This window comes from Lagopus leucura, unplaced genomic scaffold, assembly GCF_019238085.1.
Source record: "Lagopus leucura isolate 7727_CA_CO unplaced genomic scaffold, USGS_WTPT01 Super-Scaffold_1, whole genome shotgun sequence".
Lineage (NCBI taxonomy): Eukaryota > Metazoa > Chordata > Aves > Galliformes > Phasianidae > Lagopus > Lagopus leucura.
The window spans coordinates 19,285,912-19,311,681 of NW_024962250.1; the positions used below are offsets into that span (position 1 = coordinate 19,285,912).

Below are 25,770 nucleotides of genomic sequence, written 5' to 3' on the forward strand. Positions count from 1 at the left end.
GGGAGTGTGGCACAAGGAGGTGCACTGTGCCAGGCCATGAGGGTGCAAAAATGCTGCTGCTGAGCCGAGCTGGCAGGGAAGATCCCACTGGTGAGCTGGAGATAACTTCTGTAATTCAGGTTTTTCCACAGGATTTAAAATGAATGGCTGTAGAAATATGAATTCAGTATATATTAAGTGGATCTTATTCTGCTGGAAGACACGTGCTGGAGCGCTGGATAAATCCTGAGAAGATAGGACTCCCAGCTCATCTCATTATTGGAAGGGATTAGTCCTCTGTGAGCCCTTGGGAATTACAGATCAGCGTTCAGAGGATGTGCCTAGCTGTGACTTATGGTTTTCAAGGGCTTTGTGCCTTTACTCAGCACTTACAGCTGCAAAGATTTCTTTTGCTTGGTTTTTGAGGGTGCCAGGGAATATTTTGCCAAGTCTTGTGGCTACACAAAATATCACTAACTGCCTTTTCCCAGATCCACACAGGCATGCTACTGAAAAACAGCACTTGAGAGAAGGCTCCATGTCTTTTTTGCTAAAGCAGGTCCCCTTCACACACAGCACATGCTCCCTGCCCTGCCCTAGGCTGCAGCTCCACCAGGTGAACCTGTTGCTGCTCTTTGTCCAGCAGACTCACTGCACCTCGTAGACTGCAACACCTCATGTTGTATATCCATGTACAAGTTCAGCGCTGTGGTCCAGCCCCTGGGATTTGCCGTCTCTGAGCTGGCTCTGCAATGTCAGGTTGATGTGGTTATTAATTTTTTCTGATAAGACTGGGGCAGTCACCGGTGTAAGGGCTTCTGTAGTGCTGCATAATACATCAAAACTCCGGTGCAGCGGCTGCTTCTAAATAGCAGATATAAATTCTCTGTGGCTCTGTTGGGGTCTGCTGTCCTGCGGGAATGCGCAGGCTGGGCAGTCATCTCCAGCCCTCGGCACTGAGGCTCGACCAAGAGAGTTCACAGGAAGTCCAATTGCTGCGATAAGGCTGACCTGGTTAACAAGACGCCTAACGTTCGTGGTGGGTTTTTGGTGGTTTTTTTTTTTTTTTTTTTAATTCTGTTTTGGTTTTTTTTGTTTTGTTTTGTTTTTTTTGATAGGTAGGTCTTCTCACAGTTCTTGGAGAAAAGAAAAAGGGGCATAACTCAGAAATTAGAGGAAACAATTCAAGGACCAACTGTAAGGAAATCACTTGCTCCTCCTTATATTTCTGGGTGGACGTGGTGCGACAGCCTCAGCTCCAGTGGCTGTGGAGGAGCCATACATTCACTGGAGATTGCTAGTGTTTCCTCTTGAGATTTACTGCCTGGTTCTGGCTCAAGACAATCAGTGAGGTTGTACCAGTGCAGACTGTCCCCTGGTGTTTTACCCTCAACATTTTTTTTATTTTTATTTTTTAAATCTACTCAGAAAAGAAACAAAGAATATGGGAAGATATTGAATAATATCTGACATTTTCAGTTTTCCTGGCTTGTGCTTCCTACCTTCCAGTAGGCATCTGGTGGTTAAGCAGAAGTGAAACACATTGGTCTTACCCTCGGAAAGTAGACATTAAACTTCCAAACACAGTAGACATTTTCACCTGTATTTTCCATGCACAAAAACCTAATATGGAATGATATCAGAGTAAAATAGGTGGTGTGTGCTTAGAGGTCCTTTAGAAAAAATTGATCAATTCAGAAATGTTTTTTGCCTTCAGTCCTAAACAACTGATTTATGTTCCAGGCGAATTTCTACAGCAATTTACAGTTCTTCTACTTCTTCAATTATCCATTTTTCCCCTATTGAGATCTTATTCATTTTCATTTACTTCTGCAAAATCTTTTTTTCCTGGCATTACCATTATGCCTTCTCCTACTATTTCTTTTAAATTAAGTGCTTGGTTCTTTATCTTTTCACCATTAATTACTGATGTCTTTTTGACCTCTGCTTTGTAAGATACCGTGTCATATTTCTATTTCCTATCTTTCAGTCTCCGATTAGACTTTTTTTTCCTTAACGATTCCTCCCTGAATAGCCTTGTTCTTGTTTTTCAGGCAGTTCCCAGAATGGCCGTACAGCCGAACCCTTGCCCTCCTCTCTCATTTCTCACCTTGTCTCCATTGTATCAATGGCCTATTTAAAAATGTATTTTACAGCTCGCAAGGCCAAGCCACTCTCTCTTCTTATAATTAGGCTGATTTCAATTATCTATATCGGCATCTCAACAGCCTTTTGCTATGACTCTGAGCCAGAGAGCACCTCTCTTTTGGGGACATGTAAGGTCTGGTGGGAGCAGCAGGTGCCATCATGAGACCTGAGGTTTGGTTTAGCAGATGGGGTGATAGGACTGTATCAGAGTAAGACGAACAGAAACTGCTATACAGATTTTGGGCACGTGAAATGCTAGTTTAAAGGGTTGAGGTTTTTTCTGAGGAAAAATAGTGAAGTTTTTTTGGCCTAACAGAGTGCAACCTCTTCAGTGATAAGCTGTTATTTCAGAGTTTCAAACTCATCCTCAGGTATCCAAACCATTTCTTGGACTGGTTCCACGTGTACCATTTTACCATGTCTTACAGAGGCATTTTCATTTGCTTCTTTCTCTGTAATGACTCCCAAAGTTTTTATTTTGTCATTGAAAAAAATGTGAATAGTTCACAAATTATTTTCCTGTCTTTGCCAAATCACCCATTAGCTTCGGCGGAGCCTCATTTAGCGAGCGAGGTGAGACTGCAGCAGAGCCTTTAAGCATTGCTTTGTCGGGGGGTGATGGCTGTGAAGGGCAGCCAGCTGCTTCATCCAAACTGCGAGTGGCTGGGCCTTCCTGCCGAAATATGTTTTATAAATGTGTAAAGCGAAACAGCATAAATGCAGGCATTTGCTGTCATTTTGTTCTTTTAAATAAATAAGTGAGTATAATGAGTCTCAGCCACAGAATGAACATAATGAACCTCCGAACAACAAGATGTTGTCTGAGAGCAATATTTACCACTGAGGAAGGGATTGTTGCAGAAACAAAAATTGTTTAGATGTTAGTGGGTGAGATAAGAATCTATTAAAGGAATTAAAAGCTGAGATGATTCATCGCACATTTCTGCTTATTTGTAAGCAACACATGAAAGGCAGGATTTCAAAACATTTGTATTAGAAAAACATCAGTAACAAAGCCTACTGATTTAATTTTTCAGTCTCTCGGGCTTCAAAAGAAGATGTGACTTGTCCGCATTTGCCTTGAAAAAACATACAGCTCTGTAAATTCGCCTGGGCTCTGTTTGTTTTGCTACGTTTTGAAATTTGTCACCAATAAATGATATTTACACAATTTTGCCACTCACAACAATCCCAGAGCTGCTTCTGGCTGTGCTGGGAGCCAGGTTTGTGATGCATTTCAAACTGGGGAGCTGCTTCTCCTGGTGCTGCTGCTGGGGCTGTGCAGCTCACAGAGAAGTGCATCCTCTCTGCTCCCCCCAAACACACTGCAGCCCTCTGCTCATTGCAGGCTGCAGCTCTTAATGCCAACCAAATGCTTCTGCAGTGAAGATCAGTGCCATCATTCAAAGATGGATGTTTTGCTTTCCCCTGTCATTTGCAGGAGGAACGTTGCAAGGAGCTGTTGCAAATATTTTGGTATGACAGCTGAAATTCATAGGGTTGGACTTCTATTTTGTTGTCTGGGTCCTGGCCCAAGGTCTCACAGCACAACTATTGGAGAAAATTTGTCTTAAAGTGTTTTTCAATGCAGAATAGAAATAGCACTGAAATCTAAAAATGTGCAAGGCTGGCAGGAGTTTTTGCGTGAATTTTCTATAGGAGGACAGTAGAGAACATGGCAACAAAACCAAGAAATGGAGAAAGAAGTGGCACCAGGAGGCAGTGTGTAAACAAACAAGAGAGTGAACAGCATGACTGTGAGCCATTGGCAGGGAATGGGAGCTACAGTTCAGCAAATCTGAATTCCTCCTGCTGTACAGTCTGGATTTTCCTGAGCAGTATTCTTTCCACTGTCTCCTGTAAGTTGAGCATCTTTAAAGCAACCTTTGAAAGCAAACTGGCTTGCACCAGCTCCTGACCACTGGGATCAGTGGAGTGAAGGAAAGCACAGCTCCTGGTAGCTCCCTGCCCTTGAGGAGATGAAGTGAGCATCAGGGCAATGGAGCTGTGCAGAGGTCAGTGCTGCTGAGATTCAGCACCAAACTCCTCCACCATTGCCCCAGACTTCTGGCCGTGACCAAGGGGAGGAGGGCATTTGGTGGGGGGTGAGGAGCAGAAGGGAAAAGCAGGTCTGCTGGACTCACATGGTGCTTTAGAAGACCCTCTTACAGCTGAGAAGCTCAGTGCAAAGCTGAGAGCCTCATCTTCATACAGAAACATACGCCTTGCCTCTAAAAACATCTCTGTCCTTACAACAGCTCGGTATGGCAGCCACTAAAATTCAAACTGCTTTTTAGGAAAAAGTGGTTCCTTTCTAAATGGCAAAATGAAAAAAAAAAAAAAAAAAAAAGAAGAAAATCCCCATTTTAAGCATTAAGAAGGAAACATTTATTTTAATGGCAATTTTTCTCTTTATGTCATCTAAAAAATATTAAGCAGTGCTGTGGCTCCCACCTAAAGGTGTGACAAAACCTTGTAGCACAGAACAGGCACAAGACTTTTCAACTCCAGACCTGCCTATTTTGCAGTTTCATAGCTACCTCAAGGAAAACATCTTTATTGGAAGAAATATCATGCAGCTATAGGAGAGGCTGCCTTGTTTGTCCCAACGCCTGATGCTTATTTGAAGGATTAACTCAGCCATTCCTTATTCCCATTTTTCACTTCTAATGCGTTTCTGTTTGTGTATCTTCCAACAGAACATACTGTGCTTCTGTTTAACTGTCTATTTATAGTCATAAGAGAAATAAACATATAAAATAAATGCATCTTGATGCATAGCTGTGCACAAGTACAGATGTTTTATTAATGAAAATGAATCTAGCTTTTTGTAAGTCATGGCAGCAATATAACATATCATTGTTTGGTTCTCTGCTAGACAGTCCCTGCTGTTTTTACATAGAAATTCCTGTAATACTTAATGGACATCTGGAAGAATTCAGCCAATTAATCGAATTCACACAGGAGCTAGGCTAATGGCTGTCTGAAAGGCAGATTACATTAAATCAAACTTGCAATATGAATGAAAGTACTTAATCATACATGCAACATTCATTAGATGCGGCACAGCAAGTGTTTTGATTACTTTAATGAAAGATCAGGTAAAGTGCATCAACTGAACAGATTGAAGAGACAGCATGCTTACAAATGTTTGATTATGTTGACTATCAACAGAAACAGTGCCAGTAATTTATAGCAAAAACATATTTGGAGGAGGAGGATTATGGAACTGGTGAACTTGGGAGGGGAGCTGAAATTTCAGCCTCACCTTCAAACACTTTAATTAATAGCCAGGATAGCAAGACTTTAATCAAATGTCACAGAAGAAGCAAAACAGACACGTTTGGAAACTCTTGTATGGTGACTGCTGGTCTTCACCAGTGTTTGCTGTCCTTACACTTGATGCTGGTTTTGAATCCCCTGTGTTTTGTCTGACTTGGGAGTAAACACAGCAATTTCCTAACTGCACAAATATCTTTAAAGAATGGTACGGTTTGAGAAAGGCAGTGAGTTCTGATCTGTGCTACTCCTCGCTGCTGGAGGCAGCCCCACTCTCCATGCCAGCAGCCCTGGCCCACTGCACCCTAAAACACCATCACATTTTTCCTTCTCTGAGTTCTTCAGCTGGAAGCTAATTTTGTCCTCGTGCCCAGGAGGTTCCCCCCCTGTTCACCACTGCTATGAGCACAGCTTCCCCCCAGTGACCCACTGTAACCCACCTGCAGCCTCACCAGTCTGAAGATGGGAGCTCACTAGCTCCCAGAGCCTGAAAGAGTTCCTTCCCCAGGGTCCTTTATTCCTTGCCTGCACTCTTCTGCCTTGTAAACAAGTGCTTGGGTGTGGGCAGAGGTGGGTAGCTCAACTAGGGGCATCATTTTTTCTTTTATGTTTTACTGCCTTACCTGGAGCAGATTTTATATTTTTTGGAAGCACGCACACATTCTTAGGAGGAGCTGGGTCTTAGAACTCAAGCGTCCTATGGCTATGGACTGTGACATATTTCCTGGACAGGGATACCAGCTTGCTGAGAGGGACTATGAGGACTTCCCTGCACTGCAACAAAGTGTTTTGTGGCTGTGGTTCTCCTGGTCCTGCCTTCTGTGCTCCAGAATCCTCCTGGATCTAGCCCTCTAAGAGAAATGAACAGAGAAACTGTAGGATTCTCCCTCCTGCCTGAACTCTATTGGAGGCAGGTGTGGCGTTACGCAGCCCAGTGAGCTCCATCTCTCTCACCCTGCTTTCCTGTTATCCTTCAGGCTGTGCTTTTCACAGGCAGAGTTGCCCACCTGTCTCTGCATACATCCACGCAGCATGCAGCTGGGAAGCGATCTCACTGAGAGCTGCTGTTACTATTCATATAATTAATAACTGTGACCTTTCCATAAAAATGAGTATCTTTTTCAGTGAATTACAACATATAATGATGTTTGTAGGAAACAGACTGCTGGGTATCTCATGCTGAAGAACGCCTGAGCTTCCTATTTATGACTTTGTGAGATCAATAAATAACTCCATTACAAGCAAAATTGTAATGGCAAATGGTTTCAGCCTGTGGGACACCAGCTGAAACCCATAATGAAATCACAACAGTCCTGATGGTCCCATGGAGGCCCTTGGAGGACTGGTGGGAGTTTGGGCATGTCAGCAGCTCCCTGGAGAGAACCCAGTGGCCCGGAAGCAGCCCTGGTGGGTTGAAGGTGGGGAGAGGTCTGTGGGTACACTGAGGGTCCACAAGCCCTCTGGCACAGGGGCAAGGCTGGGAGTCACAGCACTGTGACCCTGTCTTCATCTCTTAGTGACAGAATCATTGCCACATCAACAGCTCTATGACCAGAGCTACAATGGCCTGACTCCATTTACACAAAAGAAGAGAGGGCGAATGCTTTCATAGTGTTCTAAAATGCCTTAAAATCCCTCCAGTCCACAGAAAAAAAGTGTTTCATACCTTCTCCTCTGGAAACCTTTTGGCTAATATTTGAGCAAGAAAGAAAACACAGCAGCTGTTAGCGTAATTTCCCCCTTGAGGCAGATTGTCCTCAGGTAAAACAAAACCCAATTAATGTACCATCAAGGTCAGGTAAATTAGACAACGCAGACCATCATAATGCAGAGCTTTCCTCCAGTGTCTGCCACCGGCTCCAAGTACCAGCCCAGCAGAAGCACCAGAGCAGTGGGGCCTGTCTGTGTGAGCGCTGGAGCTTGGGCTGCTCCGCTGGCAGTGCCGCTGTGGGTATCGGGGACAGGCGGCTGCTGTCTGCCTTCTGCTTCCTGCTTCTGTCGTCGCAAACCAGATGTTGAGGAAAGATTTAAAAGTCAACTTAATTTGAAATTCAAAAATATAAAAAAAACTTGACCACAGGATTTTTTTTTTTTTTGTGGCAGGGAGGGGACACATGAAGGGGAGAAATATTCTTTAATCCTCTGATTATAGTCCCTTTCTATTTTAGTTTTGACATTTATTTTTTAAAGCTGTGGTTATTTTTTCTTTTATTAAGCAGCCAGAGTCACTTCTCCCTCTCTCTGTCCCTTCAGTCCCCAGAAGGACTCCTCTGAGAACCAGACCTCACCCCAGACTTTTCCCTCACAGCTGGGAATGCTGCCATACATACATTCCTCTCCCTGTTGGTGCCTGAAGACTGCACAGAAGCTCCAAATGCAGCTGCACCAATTTACTGGGACATTGCATCGCACCTCATTCCCCAGCCTCACCAGGCCTAGATCACAAGGGATGCCATTGCATTTTTCAGCTAGAAATGTGAGTTCCATACACTGTAGGATTAACCCTTCGGCTAATCCAGTCTCACCTAAGGATGACTGTTTTACGTAAGCAGCCAATACATTTGATCAAGCCCAATCCACTTTGATCAGACCACAGAGAACACAGTGCATGGCAGGAGACCTGGCCAGTTCTCCTGAGAGCAATCAGTTCCTTGTTTAGGAAACCTTCAACATAAAGCTCCCTGTCATTCTGTGGTTGGATGGGCTGAGAGCTGCACCACCAGCAGTGTGATGGTGCCAGTGGAATTCAATGTCAGTGGATAAAAATCCTGCAGATTCAGGATCTGTATGCGCATGTGCACAGAATTGTTGAATATTTTTATAAATTACCTGAAATTCTTAATTATTAAAATTTTAGAAGGAATACAGGCTGAAATTAAGAGTATAACTCCACATGACAACCCTGAAAACTGGCAGCTCACAGAACCAGTGCAAGGACAATCAACAGGGTGAACTTCACTGGGGCTGGGCGAAGATAATCTGGAATGAAACTCTAAGTGGGAGTCAAGAAACTGGAAGCCAGCATCAGAGAAGGGGCAGAGAAGATGATACACTTTATCGTGGCAAAACCAGGCACAAATCCCAGAACAGGTTTGCAACATCTTTGTTAACATCCCACAGGCACTTACTGTGGTGAGACACCAATGGGACAATGAACTCATTAGGCCCAGTCCCATCTCAACCTGACATCCATGGAGCTGAGCAGGGTGGGTGCCGTGGATGCTGCAAGGCCCAGGGGGCTCAGGGACCTCACTGTTAGAGAAAGAGCTGTGGAAGGACAGAGGGTGGTAAGGGATGAGGCTGGAGCAATTTTTTGAGCTGTACTGCTTCAGGCTGGGAGGCTCTGCAATGCCTGCAGCCTTCTTGCATCCTCTGGGGACAGGCCTGGACTCTGGGACCCAGGGGCATTCCTGTCACAGCCCCAGCCTGCAGCACAGGTGCTGTTACTGGAAATGTCTGGTGTTCCAGTTAACACACCCAGTGCACCTGATGGTGTCCAACTGGCACGACCTTGGCTGTTCCCAAAAGGAAGAGACACCAACAGGCTTCTCAGCCCTCAGGCACATGGGGTGCTCCTACCACAGGCTCCTTGTGCAACGTGACTGCAGAGAGACAAGCACTGAAGGGAAGGAACACCGCTCTGCAAATTAAAAGAGCTATTTACGCTCTGCAAGAGGAGCAGTGAAACACAGCATACTTGTAAGTAGGGATGCGGTAATTCGGTGAGAAATGCAGTTGGGAAGTCCCAGTAACAAAGGTCAACCAAACACTAGGAAAAATCATGCAGTCAGACAGGGAAGGATCCAGCTGTGCTGAGCACAGCTCATCGGTCCCAATTAGAGTGGTTTGTACTAACAAAGGGTGATCTCTAGCCCACAGAGCCTGTAATCTAATTTAAAATTCAGTGCAACAATGAAAATGAGGGAAAATAGGAGAGTAATGTAAAACATGATTAAGAGTTTGCTAAGCAAATGTAATCAGAGCACTTACAGAGACAAGTGGCTGAGTGTTCGGAGCAGGTGGGGAAAGTTCTCTTTCTGCACGAGGGCTCACATTCTCACCACCACTGCTGCAAATCCCCTGCTTGAGGGGTGCCGAACGGCTTGAGGGATGCCATCCCCATGTGCCTGCATTTCTGCAGGCAGAGGATGCTCTTGGTGGGTTCTGTGGCACAGCCGCGGCTGGGGCTGGGCTCCAGGCACAGTGCAATGCACGGAGCAAGGCTCCAGCCTGTGCATCGGCCATGGCACGCTGCTTTGCCTAGTCGCCGTGGGACTGTTCCAGCTCACCCCGGGTAACCGAATGACCCAAAAGTGAGGTGCTGACAACTTGAGGCGGCTCGGAGGAACCGTGGCAAAGCAATTCCTCCCCACACGTACATCACTACTTCCCAAGCAACTCGGTGAATGCCGCGGCTCCCGCTCCGCGCACGGCTGCAGACTCGTGGCACCCACGCGTATCCGCAGCTCGCAGCGGGGCAGAGCCGGCTCTGCAGCCATTCCTTGCCCCGTAGCTCGGCCTTACATCCCTCACGCTCTGTAGGATGCCTAGCAGCGAGGCGGCCGGATGCCGTATCGCAGCAGCTCCCGGGGTGACAGAGCATTGCGAGCGGCGGAGCTTCGCAAGGAGCGGCGTTCCTCGACGCCTGCACAGTGACCTGCGGAAACGCCCTCGAAGTGCGGTAGAATGGCGCGCGCCGAAAGCCTTGCCTGCAGCCCCTCCAGCTTCTGGGAGGAAAACCCGACAGAGCTGTCGGCTCGGCCCGCGAAGGGCAGCAAGGGGCGCCCCTGCCGTGACCCCGTCGGGTTGCCGGGCCCGGGATGCCGCCGTGCCCCGTACCGCGTCCCCTTCGGCAAGGAGAGAACTGCCGTGCCCCGGGAGAAGCTGCGGGGGCCGCATCGCCCTCTCCGCGCCCGCCCCGGCAGCGTGGAGCCCTGGCCGGCTCCGGCCGCCCCCGCCCCCGCCCCCGCCGCCGCCAGCGCCGGCCCCAACTCCTCATTGGCCGCCGACGCCGGAGGGAGGATGACGGCCGGGCGGGAGCGGGCGCGGGGGTATAAAGCAGAGCGGGCTCCGCTCCTACCGTCCCCCGCCTCGCCATGCCGCGCGGCTTTCTCGTCAAGCGCAGCCGGCGCCCCGGCGGCTCCTACCGGGCGCGCCCCCGGGAGCGGGACCCGCCGCCCGCCCCGCCGCCACCGCCGCCCGCCGCCTTCGAGGGCGGCCCCGCCGCTCGGCCGGGGGCGGAGGAGGAGGAGGAGGGCGAGGAGGAGGGGGGCGCCGCCGCCGCCCGCCCCGCGCCCGCCGCCGCGACGTGGACCGCGAGCGGCGGGGATGCCGGGGGCGCCGGGCTCGGTCATCCGGAGGGGCCGTGCGGCGGCTGGGGGCCGTGCGGCGCGGCGGGGCCGCGGGCGGCGTTCTTCGAGCGGTGCCCGAGCTCCCCCGCCTCCGCCGAGTCCTTCCCGCTGGCCGCCGCCTTCCCGCCGGTCGAGAAGCTGCCTCCGGCACCCCGCACGCCGCTGCCTGCGCCCCCGCCGCCGTCTGTCCCCGCGCTGAAGCGGCCGTCACGGGCCAAGGCGCCCGCCAAGAGGGCGAAGGCCGCGCGGAAGCTGAGCTTCGCCGACGAGGTGACCACCTCGCCCGTGCTGGGGCTGCGCATCAAGGAGGAGGGCCCCGAGGGGCGGCCGGGCGTGGAGCCGCCGGGGGGCCGCACGCCGCTGGGCGAGTTCATCTGCCAGCTGTGCAAGGAGCGCTACGCCGACCCGCTGGCGCTGGCCCAGCACCGCTGCTCCCGCATCGTGCGCGTCGAGTACCGCTGCCCCGAGTGCCACAAGATCTTCAGCTGCCCCGCTAACCTGGCCTCGCACCGCCGCTGGCACAAGCCGCGGCCCGGCCCCAGCGCCGAGGGCCCCGCCGCCGCCCCGCCGGGCAAGGAGAACAGCCCCGAGCGGCGGCCCCGCGCCGCCCCGCAGCCCGCGCCGCCCCGTCAGCACCTCGCCGTCGCGGACAGCGGCGCCGCGGCCCCCGGCGCGGAGGCGTTCTCGTGCCCGTGCTGCCAGAAGCGGTTCCGGCGGCAGGCCTACCTCCGCAAGCACCTGGGCACGCACGGCGCCCCGCGGCCCGCCCCCCTCGGGCCGCCCGAGCGCGGGCAGCTCTCCTTCGGCTGCCACCTGTGCGGCGCCCGCTTCCCCTCGGCGGACATCAGGGACAAGCACCGGCTGTGGCACGCCGTGCGGGACGAGCTGCTGCTGCAGCCTCCGCCGCCCGGGCGGCCCGAGGGCGGCGGGGCGGCGGGCGGCGAGCGGCAGGGCTTCCCCTGCAAGCAGTGCCCCGCCACCTTCTTCAGCGCGCCCGGGCTGGCGCGGCACGCCAGCAAGTGCCACCCGGCGGAAGGCAGGCAGGTCCTGCTGCTTCAGGTGCCCGTCCGCCCGGGCTGCTAGCCCGCCGAGTGCCCCGGGCCGGGCCCGGCCGCGCTGTAATTCCTATGGAACGTCGCGGTCCGTGTCCGCGCGGCCGCGAGGCGGAGGGGCCGCAGCCCCGGGCGGGGCGGGAGCGCGGCTGTACAGACGGTACTTAAAGAGAGGAATTATTTTTTTTTTCGTGAGAAAGGAGCCCGACCTAGTGACCTTGTTGCAATAGCCTTAGGCCCCGAGCTTCACCTCTGAAGTTATTGTGAAGTGTTTCGTTCGCTGTATTATGTACCAAATAGTCAGGAAGGTGAATGTTCCCGTTCAGTCGGTGTCCGGTCACATAATAGCTAGAAAATCGTATGGGAACTTATTCGTGCTGTCCGCTTGCTAAGACGCGAGGCGTTGCTCTCCGTGCTAAGTACGCATCTCCCGCTCCTTCCGTGCGTCCGCGCTGCGGCACAGTGCGCGCCGCTCCGGGGCTGCCACGGGTCCCGCGCTGCTGCCAGCCGGTGTCCCGCAGCCGGGCCGCGCCGCTGCTGCTGTAGTGCGGCGAGCCCCGTGCTTTGCGGCGCCCTGCCCGGCGCTACGACGCGGCGCGGCCTTTCCCGCCCGCTGCCGGCGTCCCGGGCTGTATTTCTTCGTTCGGTTGGTTATTTATTTATTTATTTATTTATTTTCACGCGGTGCTGCTTGTTTCCAAATGTGATCGCGGATAAGGCCAAAAGTAAGGAAGAGCAAATTCAATAAATGTTCTAAAACAAAGCGAACGCCTTGCTTGAATTCCGGGGGGAGAAGCAGGTTGTTCAGTGAGTGCTGAAGAACCAAACCGATCCCAGGCAGCCTTCGCTACAGCGCTGGGAAAGGAGCATGCAGAGTATTTCCGTCTTTTCATTAAAAGCGATGAATTTTGTTGCACACAACAGGGTGCTCGCATGTATCATGCCCAAGGGCTGAGAGCAAGTGATAATGCTTCATTTTGTGTTTGGGTTCCAGGATCTGGAAATCAGAAAGCATCCAGCAGCCCATTAGGCTGCTCTGTGCTGCCCGCCGAGGCCCCACCTGCAGCCCGCTGTGCCCTGCAAAGAAGCAATGGGCTTTGTTGTAACAGTGCGTCTGTGAGACTCTTGGTGGTAACTGAGGTTCAGCTAGAAGTGCCTGTTCTTCTCACTGATCTCAGTGTCACTGTGCGTTTTTAAACTATCATCCTCTTTCTCTGCTTGCATGAGCAAAGGGAAAAGGGCTACGGACCCTGCGGACCCAACGATTGCTGGCTGTTCCTACAGTCGGCAGCAGCACTAAGCTGCACTTTGTGCTGCCGGGCGCCTTGTTCCCCACGTCTGGGGATGGGGATCCCACACGTTCCTATGGTGGATGGGGAAGTGCTCCCAGAGCTGGCTCACAGCCTGAGCTTCGGTAGGAGCGGAAGCCCCATATCCCTGGCAGCCGCCCTGTGCGCAGTTTGCTGACCTTTTACAAACTGGAGCAGAAATCTAGCAGCTGAGGTGAATGACTAATACACAAAAGGTGGTAAGAATAATTTTATTGTATTATTAAATAGCATGTCTTCTCTTCAACCATTACAAATTTGTAGATACTACATGAATGACAATACATAATTTATATTTTTACTGTTGCCCATATGATATATTTACACATGCAGTTAGTACCGATGCCATGCTACATTTTGTTAACAGCATTCTGTTGTTTGCCAGCCCCAAAATGTGAGCATCTCATCTCCGGTAGGAAAATATCTCTGGATGGGTGGAATGCGTGTACGGAGCTGCTCTTGGGGCTTGAATCAGCAGCACTGCAAGTCCGATCCTGCAGTGTGTTCCCTTTGCTTCCGCAGCACACAGCATCAGAGCAATGAGTTTATATCAGGAAAGTGCTTTTTTGTTGTTGGTTTTTAAGGAGCGATGACACACATATAGCCCAGCAGTCTGGTGAGAAAGGCTAAAACTCATGGAACTCAGTGGCACTGACTACTGATACCACTTTGAAAAGCAAACGTTATAAAAATATTTGGAAGCCAAGCAGAAGGAGAACTTCAGCACAGTGATTTTTATCTTTTCTGGCATAGATGATGGCACCACCTGCGCTGCTACGACATGACACACTGCTCTGTGAGGAAGGAGCTGCTGCTGCGTGCAAGTTACTCTGTTTGGGCTCTGTAATGCCTGAAGGACTGTTGGAGTATTTCATTCTTAACATAAATAATCTGCACACAGGCTGTGCATTAGCACTGTGACATCTGACAGAAACTTTACAAATGCAACTCCAATTTAAAACTGTACGTTCATTTTTCAAATTGTACATATTTCTTTCTTTGTTTCAGAGGAAACTGCAATGGGGCACAATAAATATGGTGTAACCAAATGGCAGTCTCCAATTCTCATGTCACTCAGATCAACCAGAGCTAAAAAGGACTTCTGGGGAGGTGTCCTCATCACAGAGCACAGTAACAGGTACAGAGGGCAGGCTACACTAAATAAAAAAAAAGGGAAAAAATTGTAATTAAGAAAAGGGGGAGGGAAAAAAAAAAAAGAGCCTGGAGTTTGAGTAAAAAAAAACAAAAAACAAAACAAAAAAAAAAACCCAACCAAACAACAACAACAAAGAAAAACCCTTAAAAAAAAAAAAGATGCTAAAATACGAAAGTAAAATTCCAGTGTCGCTGTTTAAAACAAGCACACAGATGGGTAGGCAGGGACCGGGTGCTGTCCTCCAGCTGCAGGCTGTGGGTGCTGTCAGGAAGCTGCGGGCACCCCACCCTCAGGACTTGTTGGCTGAGCCCGAGGAGCGCCGCAGCTTCATGGACATGCGGCTCTTGCTAGTCCGAGGAGACATGGGTGAGGCTAAGTCTGTTCCATCCGCCTGCGCTGCTGCTGCTGCTGCTGGAGGCTCTCCCGGCTGAGTCTCTGGGCAGGAGCCTGCAGAGGACAGCAAGAACCGAGGCTGTCAGTGCTGCCTCCATGCCGCAGCGTGGGCATCTGTACACAAGGGCAGACAGGAGCCCCGTGCTGCCAGCAACCCACCATGTGCACCAGCCCCTCACCAGCTGCGGGTGGCTGCAGTGACTGCTGCAGCACCAGCTCTAGAGAAAGGGTGGTGCCAGGGGCCACTGGGCTGCAAGGCCACGTTAACTGTTGCCCTCAGCCACTGACGCAGCACTGAGGTGGGCACTGTAACTCTGCTATGCAGTGGGACTGACCCCTCTCTAGCTGCCTGCAGGGATGGAGAGGGATTATGTAGGCCATCGCCCCACAGAGTTCAGTCTTTATGACAGCATGAAAAATAAGAGCCCATCGCGTGCCAAGGGAGCTCTAGGGACGCAACTGAAAAGGTGGAGTGAGCTGGGAGAGCAGAACACCTCTTCCCACCTGAACTTCAATCAGTGCTCCAAATTCCTGCAGGGCCCACGAGGCAAAGCTTGAACAGATCATATGAGCTGGATGCACTTCGCATCCCATGTTCTTTGTAAAAGGAACAAGATGAATTTGAGATAATGGTGCAGAGCTCATCCTCACACCCAAAGCTGCTCTGCAGCGACGTCCCCACAGAAGCCCCTCTCATGCAGCTTTGCCTGCTTCTGCCAATAGGTATTATGGGAAAGGCAGCGCGACATGGCAGCTACGTTCTGCCTCCGGGGTACAGAACTGGGACACTGCAAACTCACATGCACAAAACTAAACTGATTTGATCAGCCATCTGCAGAGACCAACAGCTGCCTGGCCCCAGTCCCCCCACTGGCGCTGACCACTTCTGAGCTGTGTAAACTGCAGACAGCAGCTCAGTACTACAGAAGTCAATGGAAAACCTCTGCCGGCTTCGGTAAGCCAGAAAGAACATCGCCTGCTATTCTGTCTGCATCACGGTAATGCTTTTAAAATAATAATAATAATGCAATAATCAGAACTGAAGAGACTTCTCTCTCAGTTAACATTTCACATATAATGGGTTCAAAAAACCCCCGCTAAAAACAGAACTTTTCTTTTCTTTGGAAAGACTCCTGTCAAATAAAATCATGGCAAAAAATTCAGATAGGAAGTCTGAGAGTACAGTTAAAGCACTGCCATAAGCCTGAAGGGTTGGGTGCCTAGAGTCCTCCTGGCCTGGCCACTACCTGCCCGTTCCTCTAAGGCCCCACACTCTTTCTCCAGTTTACACCAGCCTCTGAGGTGACGGGGAGGAAAAAGGGCTGCTATTTGTTCCCCAGCTGGGGACAGTAATTCTCTTCATGAGCTGGAGACCTCATTGCCAAACAATCTGGAAAAGCACGATAATGCCTGACTTACTGCGCCTCATAAAAAAAGGCAGGCAGGGAAACATGCACTCTCATTTTCTGAAATTCTATCTTGTTCTAATTTTACAAGGAATTAAAGCATTTCAAACGGTGGAAGTTAGAGAACAGAAAATAACCATTGTTGTTTTGCACAGCATACCATTCACAGCTAGCGTGAAAGACCTTCCGTTTCAAGCCTTTGCCCTTTACCTTGATGTGGCCAATGCTTTCTAGTGGAGGTTTTGGAAGGAGAAGAAATATCACAGCATTTCTTTCTTTGTTGAGAATGAAGAAGTGATGAGGAAGGAGAAGTGGAAAGAAGTGAGGAAGGGAGAGGAGAAAAGATAAAAGATAACAGGTGTGAGACATGAGACACGAACCGCAGAGATTGAAGGGTATTAACAGATGAGTACAGAAAACAGAATTTCGAATTTCATTATGTAATTGCTGCTCATGCTACAGGTTAAAGAGAGTGATGAGTTAGTTATGTGCAATGAAGCAACAGCTCACAAATCCGGTGTCATACTTACCAACTAAGCATTACAAGAAAAAAGGAAGGGAGAGAGAAAGAAAAGAATTCTATGACATTATCCAGATCCAGCAACCTTGTTTATAGCAACAGATACATCCTAAGCATAGTCTGCAACGTTTTCTCAAAGTCTGTGAAAACAGTTAAATACTCACACACATACACACAACCTAGAAGGAAAAACAAATGGCAATCTGACATATGGCTTCTGCTCCCCAGCTGTCCCATCTTTTAAGTATGCTATAATTACAGCCAATCTCCACATGAGACTGAAATCACGTCAAGAAGAAAAAACACTGGATTTGAGCTAGTCAAGTTAAGGAGTAAAACCATACTTCAAAATTTTATCAAGGGCTGGATAAGGAAAGCCTTAAAACTCCAAGTATTTCAATCAGGGTATTATTGATATTATTCTTGTAATATCTTAAAATTTTGATCATAATTTCTGCAAACAGACATTAGAAATCACAGAATTCACATATAGTCCAATTTTAAGAAACTGACTTAGAGTTGCTAAAGAACAGAAGTCATGTTAAGTGATTTTCACATCTGAACATACCACAACAGAAGAGTGAAGAATAATGGCACTTAAAATATATTTGAAGTCTCACAGGAATCAACAGACTGATTACTCATTTTCTTTGGATTTTAGATATGAATATATATCTATATGTGCACACATACACACACACACACACACACACACAAAGTGTGGTTATATAAATTCGCAAGTTTTAAAACCTTCAGTTTGAAGTTTTATATCTTTGTGCAATGAAATATTTAGTTATCCAAACTTTAAAAATAGGATTAAACAAGAAGGCCTTTTTCTCAATTGACCTGTAATAAGAAAATTCAATTAAAATAAACAAAACAGATGAATTAACTTTTTTAAGAGTTTGAAAAATGTTTAAAAGTCATTTATTTTTTTTAGTCTCTTAAGCTTGACAACTGACCAAACTGGCATGGAGCATTTTATCAGCTTGATACCAGTTCGATAGCGTGGGATCACAGTGTGAAGCTGTTTCAGTTGTTTGTGAACATGGAAGCTATTCAGGGGAGTTGAAAGGAGACATTTTCCCAATACACCTACAATTTTTAGGATCCTCTAAAGACAGTAGGATTTTTATTTGTCTCAGAATGGAGCTATTTAAACATTAAAAGGAATCCTAACTACAGACTGACTTAGAAAGGATACGGATACACCATAGCACACCCATTTACATGGAACATCTCACTCAACAGCTCTGACTTGCAGAGGTGAAAAATTTAGACCATGAGTGCAGTGGGGTGCTGATCCATTGCCTGTTGAGCTTTCTGGCTTTATCACATCAGTTGTGTGATTAGTGTTTTCCTGAGCGTCATTTCTGTGAACAGCTACCCAGGGAAATACCATTTGTTTATGTTGGTAAATTCTGATTTTAAGATACTCCAAGCCCTGCCTTTCCTGACCTCCAGGGAAGAGAACAATCACTTGAATAGTTTGTGCTCTCTGCCACTCTCACAAACACCAGCCCAAAGCTGGCCAGGCTATCAGTTACACTCAGCTGAGCCTTGCTAGGGCCAAAGCATTATATCTATCAACAGTTTGCGGAAAAGATGAAAAGAAGCAAGAAGCAGGTACAGAGAGGATGACTGCAAAAGCAGCTGCCAAGCAAGATGAGAGGCAGAGGAAGAGATGTGAGTGGCCTGGAGACCTGGAGGGCTGAAGCTAAGCAGGAGACAAAAAGTTGGAGCCAGACACGAGAAAGATGCACAACCAAAAGGGGTTTATGGAACATGAGTGGAAGAGCTTATGTCCAGCAAAGAATACTCTTCAGAACCTGTCTGGAAAGCTGACTACTGGAGAAACCTATTCTGCATCAGCAAATACCTTGAACATCCACTCTTTCCATTGGTAGAGGTTCAGGCAGAGATAAGACAGCGCTCTGTTACCACAAATCACTGCACTGCCCCAGTTCTCAGAAACTGGTGGTGAATCTTAAGGTTACAGTTTTGCTTATGAATCATGATGGCTATTAATCAGTGTTACAGTTTCTCTTTTGTCCTATGCCTTAAGCAAAAACAAGAATGGAAAAAAACTACACATTACATGTAGTTACAAAACAATTGATCTATAAAGTCAAATGTTCAAAAGCTAGGAAATACCAGAATTAGAATTGTACATGCTGTTTTAATTTCATCCCTTGGTACATACATGTATTTTTTTAATTGGGGATTTTTTTAATTGGACAACCATATTATATTTTTTTCAGTAAACGCCAGTAAACGTATGAAGTTGATTTGTTTGGGACTCCAGCAGTCAGAGAATCACAGAATCATTTGAGTTGGAAGGGACCTTTAAAGGTCATCTAGTCCAACTCCCCTGCAGTGAACAGGGACATCTACGCTAGATCAGGTTGCTGTAGTCTACACTGAATTTACTGCTTCAAAGTGCTGAGGATTCTCAGCTTACTATGACCAAAGTGGTCAACAGCTATTCAGAAACATTTAATGTTTCAGTTTCAGTTGTCCAATGTGGAATTTTTGGAAAATTTTATTAAGTTCTGTTGTTTTGCTCTGACTTGGAAGTACAAAAAATTCTTAATAAGACTGGACTGGAGAAGAATAATGAGAAACTCTTCACAGCCTTACTAGACAAACAGCTTTCATAAAACACTCCTGCTTTTAAGAGTGTTTTCAGTCACAGACTCCAACCATCATCAAGAGCAGTGGTTAGACCAATGCGGTGAGAAAAGCACCACCACCATCTGTAAGGGCTAAGACAGGATAAAAAAGATTATCAAATTCTTCATTCAAAGGTACACAGCAAACAAGCAGCAGGGATGATGATGCAAGCTCTAGAACGTGAGATCTTCTTGTACAAGGCTGAAGAACCTCTGACTCCACATTCCTCCACTTCTCTACATGTAAGTCAGCATAACTGTGCTGAACTCTGGCTTGAAAACACAGGAATGATTAATAAGATCAAAAGGTCTTCTGCTGGCATCACAAGTAAGGCACTATAGCAGAGAGGTTCCCTTTCTATGAGGTTTACTATACTGCAGTCCGATTTATGGTAGCAGAGAGAGTTAAAAAAAAGTACCACAAAGAAGAACCAAAAGTAAATCATCAATACAATTTAAAACTCAGAATCTTAGCATCATGAGGTCAATAAGCCCTTCAATATCATTGAGCTTGTCACTGACAGTTTCCTTGGACTACTCTGGTGTCACAGAAATTGGGTTTACTCAATAGCTGTATAGTAGGAAATCTTAGTTTGCAGTTACTCTTTCTTTAGAGACAGCAAAAAGTAAAAAATGGAGTAGCAAATGAATTACATTCTGTGACTAAATAGAGGTAACTCTCAATTAAAAAAAAAAAAAAAAAGCATACATACATTACGCCAGTCAAGTTCCTAAGCATGGGGAGGGGGATTTTGCAGATATTTTGACAGGATAACTTACATATCTAGACAAAACAGCAGCTGCCAAAACAACATTGTATCAATGAGCAACTACTTTAAGGAAGGAAACAGTTTTTGTTGATGATTGAAGCTTTCATAAACAGAAAAAGTACACTGTCACTGAACAGCATGCTCTCTATTGGCCAGTTGTCATAGATTAATTGAAAAACTTGGCATGCTGAAAGTGGCTGATAGGATCACAACAAAATTTACAGTGCCTGGTGGTGGGCTTTTGTAGCTTCACTGCTTCCTTATATCTGTCTCAGAGTAAGAAATTATATGTATGTAGTATTATTTATAAAAATTGAAGATATTCAACAACTATAAGCTTTGAAATCATGATCCAAGTAAACATTCAAGTTTGTGATGTCCAACATATGGAAATATTTTCTGGTTATTTCTGGTCTTTCTTCATAAAAAGCAGACAAAATATTTTTAATTTTGAAAAATAACTGCAACATAATTTTAGAAACTGGTCAGAAATTTTCAGGTGCTGTGAAAACATCTGGCAGATAGCCTGCAAAGTTTTGAGTCATTCTGGGTGCAATGAATGTGTGTAGATGCCCAGGCAGGACTCCAGTGCCACTCCTTTGTGCAGTCCTGGAACAAGTCAGACCTCCACACTCATCTTTCAAGAGTTGCCAGATCCATGGAAAGTAGAAACCTGGTGGAATCTTTCTTAGGACCATGGTCCTTCAAAATTGAGGGTCATCTGCATTTACCCTACTCACAGGTATACCTTCATTAGAACTGGAAACTGGTGGTTTCCAGATGAATCAAGCTTGGGAGATGACTGCCACTATATGGCACAAAGTCCAGAAGAACATCTCCCTTAGGACAAGACATCACATTTTGTGGAGTGTAAACATGCGCATTCACTCTGATGTGAAATGCATCACAAATTCCTATTAATGAGATTTCTGCAGAAAAACATTACATGGGAGAGAAAGCTTAAGACAAAAATCAATTTTTTTTTTCAGAATTCAGAAGTTAGAGTAAGCAAGTATGACTCAGACAATTTTTAAGGGAACACAGGAATTGCCATGTGGAGCAATGCCCTGTATTAGTTTGGTGCAACGGGGAGAAGTAGCTTTGCTTCTCCCTGAAAGAATAAGCTAGATGAAGAACACAGAACCACTTAGCCTGAAATGAGATTTCCAAAAGTGAACAGGCAGAACTGATACAAGCACACTAGACTATGCACAATGAGTGTCTGATGCTGAATACATACTGAGTGCAATAGGTAGGAAAAGTGGCAAGGATTGGTGTGTCTGGTCATTGTTTTTAAAGTTTCCAGTTACAGATTCTTCCTATTCAAATGTTGTCATACATTAAATTATGTTACTATCTTTGAACTAATTTAATTAGTTTTAAATTACTGCCTTTTAATTTAGTTTCCCCTTGGTTTTGATTATTTACACTGGGATAGCTCTGCCACTTACACTCCGAAACTAACTTCTAGTCATGGTTTATACTTACACACAAAAGAATCTCTCTGTTTTAACATCTCTCAGTCTGCAGACCTCGTCAGAATGCTTTTGTAATTCTGAAACTTATTTCTGCATATTTTATCAATTAAGAAACAAATTTTGAGATAATAACTTACCAAATTAATTAATTCTTACAAAATGCATTTTATTTAGATTTACAGCTTTTCCACAATAGCACTTTGATTTATTTGAGAATTTCAAGTGTTACACATTCTTCTTCTCCTTCTTTCCTATGTTATCACTGCAGAATGCCTTACAACATCAATGAAAGACAGTACAGGGTACAAAACACACCACTGCCATTCAGTACTACTTGTTCATGCTGAGAAACGAAGGTCAATACAATAAAGTGTTACTCATTCAACAACTGTCTCTACCATTAGTTACCTTAATCCCAGAACCAGTGTTAGTGCTTCATGCAGACCTGAGGTTAGTAAAAGACTAAAACTTTAAGAAGATGTAGTGGTCATTTCTCAATCAGTGTGAAATTCTTTTTAGTGTGAACAAGGGCAACAAGGAAAGTTTGCATACAATCTGGTTACAAGCTTAGTGCTCTAGTAAAAGTAATAGGAACAAAGGGTTTTTTGGACACTTTGTCTTACCTTCAGATAAACAGAACTGATATTTAATGATCTAAAAAGAGGGGAAATAAAATAAATGAAATAATCATAAGGAGTTCAGGAAATTTCAGAACAGGAAGGCCTTGAGTTACTCATTCTCTTAGCAATTTTCTTATTAGTAACTGAAAATGCAGTATCCTCTTATGGAACAGTGGAAAGCAAAAATGACCTTAAGAAAACTCTGCAACTAACAACCTGGAAACACATGACTGCAAGGCTCTCAGGTTTCTACTTTTAAACTTTTCATTCTAAAAATGTAAAGAGTTTAAAACTTTTTTACAGGGAAGGCAAACTGACATTAAAGAAGCCTACACTAGCCTAAACTAGCCTACATGAATCAGTACTGACAAGCCATGGAAATTTTACATGGGGGAATGCAATAAAATACATTGTGAAAATACACTTGCTACATTAAAGGAGCTTGCCAAGTCTTACTGTCTGGCATTGGCTCATGATGCCAGACAAAAGAAAAAGGGCTAAAGGTAACTTTGAAGAAGTTCTTTAATAGATGTATATAGACTTTCACATTAATGGAAACCATTAATAATATGAAAAGGTTTGAATTTTCATTCTTTATAAGTAAGGATACTGCATTTGATGTAAGACTGTGTAAGAACAGTTCTTCACTGTTCTTCTTACCTGCATCTGAGGGAAAATGGTGGTAAGGTGCTGGACAGAAAACCTGAGCAGCAAAATCCTCAAAAGTTGTAGGTTCTAGGTGATGCTGAACAATTGTTTGCAGGTATCGTGCTCTCTCCTCATAGCTGGTTTAGCTGAGAATTAAGGAGCAATTTATATCACGTACTGTAATTGCTAAATAACAGTGCCTAGTAATTCAGAGCTCTTAATGTTAAATATGTATTTCAATGATGGCACACATTTATTTTTAATTCCTTACATAACTTAAGATAACAAAAGATTACCTGAAGCACTGTAATAATAGAAACTGTACGACAAATACAATCAATGTGAGCCTTATTGTTACATCATTCCCTTTTCAAGCTTCATATCACACTTTCCGAAAATCTTTTCAAACTCCAGCTGTTTAAATGTTATCTCTAAACAAAATACTTTGGCTACGCTGGTTAAAATTAAACACCTACATTTTTAAGAATATAGCATGAAAAGTAACGTGAGCATTAACAAAATAATTCATTTTGCACTTTGCAATGACAAACTCTTTCCATAATCCCTGAACACACATGCAGCTAAGATAAGTACAGACTTTAATTTGGGTATTGGGAAAAAAACCCTAATTGATTATGCTGTTAAAACATGCAAAAGTATTTGTAGAGAATCTGCGAGACCCCTAAATACCAGCTAACGGGGAGCTGGCAGGGCACTGACAGCAAAATACTGTTCTTCTTCCTTTTCACCTTGTTCTCCCTTTCTGATATTATTGACAAGAGAGCAGTGTCTTGAAGTGTTGCTGCTTTTGAAGAACCCTCTCCAGGCTGCTTGTTCCAGCAGGCCTGATTGTGCTGTTAGCACAGAGAGAGCGAGAAAAAGAGAGAATATTTCTGCTGTTCACGAAAGCAACTATGGAAATGGCTGTCAAAATGTAGAGCAGCAGGCAGCAACATACAATTATCAAGAAAAACTACCATGCTGACTTCACGTCATATAGTTCCTGAACTGAGAAATCAGTTAACCTTTTCTCTGACAACTTTCAAAGTCCTCCAGCTGGACTCAATGTGCTGAATGTCAGAGACTTTCCCAAGTTATCTCACATAAACACAACATGACCAAAATTTTTTCCTGACATTTATGATTGTGCATGTCTTGTTTTTGTAATTTATCTGTTGATAGTAAGATTGTGTTCACCTCATACATACATATATATTGTCTCCATTACCCCTTCAAAAAAAAAAAAAACAAAAAACCAAAACGAAACCAACCAAGCAAAAAATATGCACAATAAAATCCAAATCAGCATTCAGTGGAGGAATGTACTCAGAATCAGTTCTCAAAGGTTCTGAGGTCTGACTTCTGGTTTGCTGCTCTTTTGGAGCAGGAGAGGGAGTGAGGAAACTTCCCTTTTGACTCAATTTCGTCTGTGAAATGGGGATAATATTCATCTCTGTATCTTGCACACATATTTTAGTAAATTAAGAGAATTGCATTAGAAGTGACTACGGTTTTTATTAACAAGTGCTAACATTTTAAATAATCGTTTTCAGTTATTTATAATAAATATTCTCAGCCCTATATTACAGCTGGAAACAATACCCTTCATCTTAGCTATGAAAACTAGAGTTCAACTATTACAGAACTTTTCTTCTGTACAGTATTTACTATATATTTTGCAGTACATCTAATCATAGGAATGCAGAGACTGTATTATCTGAAAACAACTTTCTACTGAATATGATCAGCTTAGTGGTGTTTCCTTAGATCACAACTTGGTTATGCAGTGAAACTGCAAAACAATTTTACCTTTAAAATCTGTGCTCCAATTTTTGTCTTTTGGATCCAGAGAGAGCTGAAACCCAGCAGAATTCTCTATCTGGAGAAGCTATGATAGAAGCACTGGGACAAGAGAAAATACAAAAATCTCCTATTGTAAAGAGTTAGGTTGGGGGATAAACATAGCGTTGAGCCTTAAGAGAGAAGAGTAATATAGAACATTTTTAAAGAGGCTATGTATAAGTGGTAGAGGATGAAACTGATGGTTGAAGTCTAAATAATACTACATATCTCACAACTTGTTGAAAAGCACTTTTTTTCATTGGGGGAGATTCACAGCTGCTGAATTTTCTGCAGTTAATAGAGTCCTTTGATTCACAGCAGTGCCCCTTGCACAAAATATACTGGCCTTTGTGTATTACCAGAAACTAATTTTCTATTTGGCTGAAAAGGGAAAAATGGGGTTATTGCTTCTCCCTCCTACAGAGCTTTTCATTATGCCTGATGCACTCAACTTCTAAGCTCTTCTGAGAAAAAAAAAATAACTGAAGAGGCAAGAGGTAGAAAAATGAGCTTGTTAGCACATTAGAAGTGAAGTATCTTGGTGGGCCCTAGAAATTCCCAGTGGTGTGTTAACTTATCACTCTATGCATGCTGGCACTGATAGTCTCCCAATTGATCACTCTCTTTTCGCACCAAAGGTGCTGCCAGGAAGCAAAGGCTGAAGGCCCACAGGAGAACAGGCTGCTATCAAAACAAGCTGTTTTTAAAAGTCTGCTTGAATGGGTAAAATGTTTCATGGTAAAGTAGGGTGGAGACACCTACCTCCTTTTCAAATGCTCTACTTTTAGAGGTCTCTGAAGAAAATCTTTCAGGTTATCCTATTATATCCAAAGCTTACACACAAATAAGGCAGAAATGAAGGAAAGTTACCACTTTGAATGCAACAAGGACTTTCTCATTCTCCAGTCTATGTACCCATCTCCTAACCAAATAAAGAAGTCTTGACACAGATGCTGACTGAGGAGGATAATGACATTTTTGTTACTCAGTGGAAAGGACATGCTTATATCAGTTCTAGAAGACTAATTCAAATGCACACTTAGCACACTCAGAGAAAGGTAATTCAGCTGGCCTGGTTGCCTCTCGTCTTAGCAATCCTCAAAACTATCTGCACTGTGTCAAAAACAG

General features: G+C 45.5%; 2 protein-coding genes across 16 annotated transcripts in view; one reads left to right on the forward strand and one right to left on the reverse strand.

The window, feature by feature from the left end:
• The first annotated feature begins 10,502 nt into the window (after positions 1-10,502).
• INSM2 (INSM transcriptional repressor 2) lies at positions 10,503-11,840 on the forward strand. Its single transcript, XM_042862838.1, has one exon. It carries the CDS (start codon positions 10,503-10,505, stop codon positions 11,838-11,840), a length of 1,338 nt encoding a protein of 445 aa, XP_042718772.1.
• A 2,543-nt stretch (positions 11,841-14,383) lies between these two features.
• RALGAPA1 (Ral GTPase activating protein catalytic subunit alpha 1) overlaps positions 14,384-25,770 on the reverse strand; it is a 113,681-nt gene continuing 102,294 nt past the window's right edge. For 10 of the 15 annotated variants that reach the window (XM_042887982.1, XM_042887897.1, XM_042887643.1 and 7 more), the window contains 3 exons: positions 22,813-22,937; positions 22,156-22,186; positions 14,658-14,740 (listed from right to left, as the gene is read on the reverse strand). In XM_042887982.1, coding sequence (XP_042743916.1) covers positions 22,179-22,186; positions 22,813-22,937 — 133 coding nt within the window. In that variant the 3' untranslated portion in view covers positions 14,658-14,740; positions 22,156-22,178. Of the gene's footprint in view, positions 16,368-16,622; positions 16,626-22,155; positions 22,187-22,812; positions 22,938-25,770 lie in introns of all 15 variants that reach the window. The other 5 variants (XM_042888144.1, XM_042888063.1, XM_042887196.1 and 2 more) reach the window with 4 other exon arrangements.